At 37.8% G+C, this 7,090-nt stretch overlaps 1 protein-coding gene and 1 long non-coding RNA gene across 2 annotated transcripts; both read left to right on the top strand.

Annotated features, from left to right (window-relative positions):
• The first annotated feature begins 1,486 nt into the window (after positions 1-1,486).
• Positions 1,487-2,226, top strand: LOC149544330 (uncharacterized). Its single transcript, XM_089796546.1, has 2 exons — positions 1,487-1,863; positions 1,986-2,226. The coding sequence occupies exons 1-2, from the start codon at positions 1,487-1,489 to the stop codon at positions 2,224-2,226; spliced, it is 618 nt and encodes a 205-aa protein (XP_089652672.1).
• A 1,112-nt stretch (positions 2,227-3,338) lies between these two features.
• Positions 3,339-6,470, top strand: LOC149544331 (uncharacterized). Its single transcript, XR_016355316.1, has 3 exons — positions 3,339-3,484; positions 3,620-3,789; positions 6,438-6,470. It is a non-coding gene; the product is annotated as an uncharacterized LOC149544331 (long non-coding RNA).
• Positions 6,471-7,090: the final 620 nt, after the last annotated feature.

The raw sequence follows: 7,090 nt of genomic DNA on the forward strand, positions 1-7,090 counted from the left end.
ACTTAGGACATAATTGATTTGGATAGACTTGCCTGTAATGTAAAAACACGAGTGCAATTGAGACTTACTGAGATTTGGATGGTCAATTTCTCAACACTCATTTTTTTGGATTTGATTCAGCTTCTCAATTTATGGGTAATGTTGATAGCTTCAATTGGGAATTGGAATATTAAGCTTTTCACATTGTTTTGAACTTATTCAACTATGATCATTGATAAAGTTATTCTATCTCTCTCAATTGTCTTCTCTCAATTGTCTTCTTTCATACTGATAATAACTGCGGCCATACTATTTCTTCTCACTCCCTCTATATTGTCATTATTATTATATGATGAGTTGAGTGTTTATCGTACAGGGTAAATGGATACTTATCACATGTAGTATAGTAAGATATAACATAGAACAAATACTTTATTCATATATGCAATATGCTCATTACAATGATTCCAATGATTACCATGCTTCTGATAAAAGTCCCTTCTGGATGGTGTACATATACTTTTTCAAAATTATTATATGATGAGTTGAGTATTTACTATATAGGGTAAACCAGAGTAACGAGAATCGCCATAAAATCGCAGAAATTGGCGATTCAGCGATTAGATTCAGCAATGGCAATTTTTTTGGAGTCAGAAATCGCCATTGCCGATTTCATCAGGTGAATCGCCTGAATCGGCGATTCAGGCGATTCATCCCAAAAATCGCATGAATCGCCTGAAAAAATCGGCATGAATCGCCCGCGGCCAATAAAGTATAGACTTGTAAAATTTAAAAAAATTACTTTTTTTTTTAACTTTGTTTTTGACCTATTCTCTTTGTTATAACCCTAAAGGGCCTTTTATTTGTTTAACATGAGTAGAAGAGAGGAAAAGTGAGAGAGAAGAAGAGAAAAGAAAATCCATAGGTTTCTAATTGGCAAGAAGAAAGAGCACAAAAGAGATCAGCAATCCATTTGGGGAGGCCATCAATTGCATTGGGAGCATTAAGGAGCCAATCTCAACACTCCTCAACTCATTTGCAAGAGGTAAGTGCTCTTTTTTTTTTTGGCATGTTAGTGTATTATGCATTTTTTGTTAAATTTTTATAGTTTTCAAGATTTTTAGTTTAGATCTTGAATGTTCTTTATTTTTACTAAGTTGCAAACTAGGGTTTGTTGTTTTGTAGCTTTTATTAGCTTCAAACTTTGATATTTTACATATAAATTTTTATTGCAGCAGCCTTTGCTTTCATTTTTTGCAAATTCGCAATGGGTAGAAAAGATGAATGTTGGAAATATAATGAAGAGTTTCCTGGAAGAACCAAATATCAAACAAAATGTATTTTTTGTAAAGAAAAAATAACTTCTGGGGGTATTTATAGATTGAAATACCACATTGCTGCTAGACCTGGACACGATGTTACAATTTGCACTCACCAAACTCCTGAGGCAAAACGCACTTGCTTAATTGCATTAGAAAAAATTGAAAAAGACAAAGCCAATAGGAAAATGCAACTTGAAGGGTTAAGGGGTATTGGCTCCCATGTTCCCGCATCTGCATTCGCAGCCGCATCCACATCTGCATCTGCATCAGCTTCTGCATCTGTAGGTTGTGTTGGAGAGGGTTCTTCTAGGCCTCCTTTTTATCCTAGTTCTTCTGCTCTTGCTAGTGCTAGTCGGTCACATACTGAGACAGAGTCCCACACCAACCTATTGCAGCCTAGAGTGCAGAAAAACATAATGGATAGTTACTTTGTGCCCTGCACTACTCCTGGTTCCCAACCCACGCTTGAGGGCATGGGTTTGAACAAGGAGATTCATGATGCTGCCAGAAAGGAGATATGCAAATTTTGGTACTTTTGCAACATTCCATTTATTGCAGCCAGGTAATTGATTCTTTTTTCGTTGTTTTCTTTAAAGTTAAAATTAAAAGTAAAAGTAAAACTTTAATTATATTTACTTGTTTTATAATTTGAGTCTTTGACATCTAAATTTTTATTTGTGACAGGGCTCCTTATTGGCAGAACATGATAGATGCGGTTGCTATTTGTGGTCCGGGGTTTAAAGCCCCAACTGAGGCTGAGTTGAGCGGATACCTCTTGGATGAGATGGTAGAGGACATGAGGGCTGAGCTCGAGGAGAACCGAAAGGAGTGGATTGCAAAGGGTTGCACCATCATGATTGATGGTTGGATAGATAGGAGGAATAGAACACTCCTCAATTTTCTTGTATCCTATGGAGGTAATTGATCATTCTACTTTCTTACATACATAATTGTAAATTTTGATTTGTTGAATGCTAATTTGTTGATGATCCATTTAATTTTAATATTCTAATTCGTTGTTTTGTTACTTGTAGGATATACCATGTTCATCAAATCCATTGATGCTTCCGCACATGTAAAAAATGCCACATACTTATGTGAGGCTATTGAGGAAGTCATAGCAGAGGTGGGAGAACAAAATGTGATCCAGGTGGTGACGGATAATGCAGCAAGTTATGTTGCTGCAGGTCAACTTTTAATTTTTCAAGTTTTGAAAATAAATTTATTTGAATTTTGAAATTTGAATTTCTAATTAACTTAAAATTGTTGTAGGTAAACTTTTGATGGAGAGGTACCCCACCATATTTTGGTCCCCTTGTGCGACACATTGCATTGACCTCATGTTGGAGGAAATTGGCAAACTTGAGTTTGTCAAGTCATGTGTGGAAAGGGCAAAAAACATATGCAAATTCATTTATAATCATTCATTCGTCCTTAGCACAATGAGGAAGTACACAGAAGGCAAGGAGTTAGCTCGCCCAAGTATCACGAGGTTTGCCTCGAATTTCATCACCTTGCAGTCCTTGTTGAAATCAAAGGATGAATTGAGGAGCATGTTTGTTGGGCGGGAGTGGATTTCCTCTTCCTATGCTACGACCACTATAGGGATAGATGTGGCGGATTGCATATTTGATGAGGATGGTTTTTGGAAACCCGCTAGAGAAATCCTGCAAGTAAATTTATTGCAATTTAACATTTAGTATTTTACTTTTACTTTAAGTTATATTATTTTATATTTAAGTTTTGACTCAAGTTTTTTATTTTACTTTATATGTAGGTCACTGAGCCCCTTGTAGCTTTGCTACGAACTACTGATGGGGAGAAGCCCTCTATGGGCTACATTTATGAGGGCATGGATAGGGCCAAGGAGGCCATCAGAGCCCAATATGCAGGAGTGCAGGAGAGGTATGGCCCTATTTGGGACATCATCGATAGGAGATGGTAGAATCAACTCCATCGACCCATCCATGCAGCAGCTTACTTTCTGAATTCGGCATATCGTTTCCGTCCCGAGTTCAAGGCGGATCCGGAGGTTCTCACTGGCTTATACACAGTGATTTAGAGGTTGAGTAGCGATGAAGATAGCGCTGCTGCGATTGTTGAGCTAGACCAGTTCAACAATAAAGAGGGGCCACTTTTCTCTGGCAGGATGGCCATAAATGCTCAAACAACACTACAGCCAGGTATAAATAAAATAATATATTCAATGTTCATGAATCTAGATTCTAATCTTAAAGTTGATTATGTAATTTTAGAGTTAACTTGTAATTTGTAAATGAGACTAATTGTTTCTATTTTCAATTTTTCCCTTATTGCAGATAGATGGTGGCAAATGTTTGGGGCCACAACCCCAAAACTTCAAAAAATTGCCATTCGTATTCTGAGTCAGCCAAGCAGCGCTTCTGGATGTGAGCGCAGTTGGTCCATGTTCGAGCACATCCATTCGAAGAGGAGAAACAAGTTGACAGTGCAGAAGTTGAATGATATTGTCTTTGTTCATTACAACCTCGATCTTAGGATCAGACAGATTTTGGGCACTGACTCCTCTCCGATCATTATAGAGGAGATTGATCCAGAATCAGAGTGGCTCACAAAGGTTGTGGATCCAGTCTTCACCGAGGAAGACCGTGTGTGGGTTGACCAAGTGGATATAGAGGCTGAGGCAGCTAGAGCATGTTCTTCAGGCATTGGTAGACGCACACGTGCATGCACAGGCACAGGCCCTAGCGATGTTCATGAGCCCATCTTACATGCAGGAGATATGGCTCGGCAGTCCTCTAGGACCTACATTAGACACCTTGCTACTAGGCAGACTGGATACTCAGAGGCTGAGGTTGAGGCTGCAGCCGAGCTTCAGGATGATGTTAAGGATGATGATGATGACTATGAGTTTGAGGCTTGAGCTGGAGCCTTGTTTTTATATTTTGTTTACAGATATTGATACTGAATCATTGATAGACATATGTTTCAAACTTTCATGGATCTTCATCTTAGATTCTTACATACATTTATGATTTGATGTCTTATGGATCATCTTACATACATTCTATGATTTAAATCATTATGATCATTTGATTTCTATTTACTTCAGCTAGCCTACAATTTACATTTTAGATAACATAGTTACATATGTGATGGATTTTATGTTCCATGTTTATGTATGTTAAGTTTTAACTTCTATTTGATGATGTTATAGTGTGTTTAAGTTATATTCAATAAAGGGTGCATGAAATAAGTTTTAAATTGTTAAAATCTTTAAATTTAAAGGGTTTTTTCAAATTTGCCGATTCATTGCCGATTCACGATTCGATTCGGCCTTGCCGATTCCGATCCGATTCCGATTCTTGTTACTTTGGTAAACAGATACTTATTGCATGTAGTACAGTAAGATATAACATAGAACAGATAATTTTATTCATACATGCAATATGCTCATTACAATGATTCCAATGATTACCATGCTTCTGATAAAAGTTCCTTTCGGACGGTGTACTTATACTTTCTCAAAGGGGTGACTCAACCGTCACATGCCCTTTTAGATACAATTCTACCTGTCGGCTACAATATAGAATTTACCGACAACATTATCCCCCTCCCAAAAAGTAAAGTAGTCTCTGGACGACAATTACAAAATATCTATAAGAATTCCACAATCCATGAAAATTAGTTTTAATTTCTGGATTTGATTGTGTATAGTTTTTTACCATCAACGTTTCAGATCATACTACATGTTCTCTTGCATCTTGATGATGGATTATGTAATATGATCCAAAACATTGATGGTAAAAAACTATACACAATCAAATCTAGAAATTAAAACTCAATTACAAAATATCCGAGACAAATTAACAAAATAGAACAGGTCTTATTCCGCCACATCACATTCACATTCCTCCTACACCAAACAGGTCTCCAAAAACATGTTTCATCTCTAGCCTCTACTAACACAATACTATCGCTTTAGCCAATCTGACCTTGATAGCCACCAATGTCGCATTCTCTACTTCCAACTCCTGGGTACACTAAGCCAAGTGTCACTCTACTACCTCCAACTGGATGGTTAGCTCCTCCCGAGCTCTCTATTCATCCACCAAGACAGTCTTGAGTCCAACCAACACCTACTCTGAGTGCCTCAAAGCGTAGCATCCCTTTCAAAAGGCTTGCTCTAGTGCTCTTTCCACCTCTGACATACAGACACTCTATGCCTGCAAGAGCTCTAGGTCGAGCATCAATTGGTCACACTTTCCATCACTAATAGCTGAACTAATTGGGAGTCTAGGGGGCAACACTCCTAGTAGGGTCGAGGGGTAGTGCCCCCGCAGAGTCCTGGGGCAAAGCCCCAAGCGCGCTCCCTATCGTGATATACGGTGGGGTCGAGGGGTAGCGCCCCCACCACCAAGACCAAATTAGCACCCTCAAACCCACACAAAAGTCCATGGAACACACCATTTTTGTGATTTTTTTTTAATCTCATACTCTTTTTGCCAACCACTTATGTTTTACTACCTATTTATATCTTCCCTTCCCTTCGGTATCATATGTTATTCATTGTGGAGTGTTTTGATTTGTTGTCATTTAAAAAAAAATTTATTTTGACTCCTGCTTCCTGAAGAGTACGGCTCCCTCTTCCTCTTGAATGCTCTGGTATAACCTCTGAAGGGTTATTACTATACCTCTATCAATGCGGCTTCTCTGATCCCTTTTATTATATCACAACTTAACTCTATACAACATACGACTACATGATGCAATGCTTCTAGTGTATTCCATACGACAAAGTATGCCACTATCCTTGTGCTATACGGTATATTAGTGCACTATCTGTTTGATTTGTACTCCTTTTCCTAGCCATACAGTTCAATACATACCCCTTTCATGCTCCTTAAACATGTACATTCATACGGCCTATATGCCTATGTTCCCTTTGTCCATATGGTCATATGGTCTGTTTGTTCCTTGTTTAATTCTTCCTTGTACTATACAGTCACTTTTTTTTGCTTTGTATAGGGCTATACGGTGTTTTCCCCCTTCACAACAGTATCTTTTATGTCTGTATGGTCCTACACTTGGCTTCCTTTCCGTACATTAGGTAGTACAGTGTCTTTGTAAGGTTTCATTCTTGTATCTTCTATACAGACTATACGTTACATGTTCCCCTGTGCCGGTTAATGTCATACTATGCCACTAATTCACCGTATGGTGCTTAAGTATCCCGTTGTTCTCTGTTGTCACCATACAGTGTCTTTTCTTGTCGTTCGCTATGCTCCAAATATCGTATAGTGTGTTTGAACAGTGTTTTCCTATGCAGTGATTATTCCTTTGCACATTATCCTTCTCTGTTCAATGACATGTTTTATAATCTCTTTCTTTTCCAATGGCCTTCTCTGTTGTACCATACGGTAATGCTTCATTTGCCTAATTTTCTCCTATTAAGACCATACACTTAAATCCATATGTCTTATTCTTCAGCTTACTTCTAAAAAAATGAATATTTTATTTTACATTCTATTTTACATATATACATTAATATTCATTATTTATTCTTAGTTGTTTGTCCACAGAGGTGCGTTATTTCTTTCATGATAGACTTTCAACTTCGACCCATTCTTTGCCTCGGGCACTTGCTTCCCATCTAGCATCCATAATTTTATTGCTCTGTTATTGCCCACTTCATAGATTTTATATGGCCTAACTCACTTTATTTTAAATCTACCCAGTCTGATCTCGTTGTGCCTCTTATACTTCAAAACTAATTGTCTTGATTGAAATCTATTCAATTCCAAATGCTC

This window comes from Cupressus sempervirens, chromosome 8 (assembly GCF_028749045.1).
Source record: "Cupressus sempervirens isolate cs-2001-9-10 chromosome 8, ASM2874904v1, whole genome shotgun sequence".
NCBI classification, from domain to species: domain Eukaryota; kingdom Viridiplantae; phylum Streptophyta; class Pinopsida; order Cupressales; family Cupressaceae; genus Cupressus; species Cupressus sempervirens.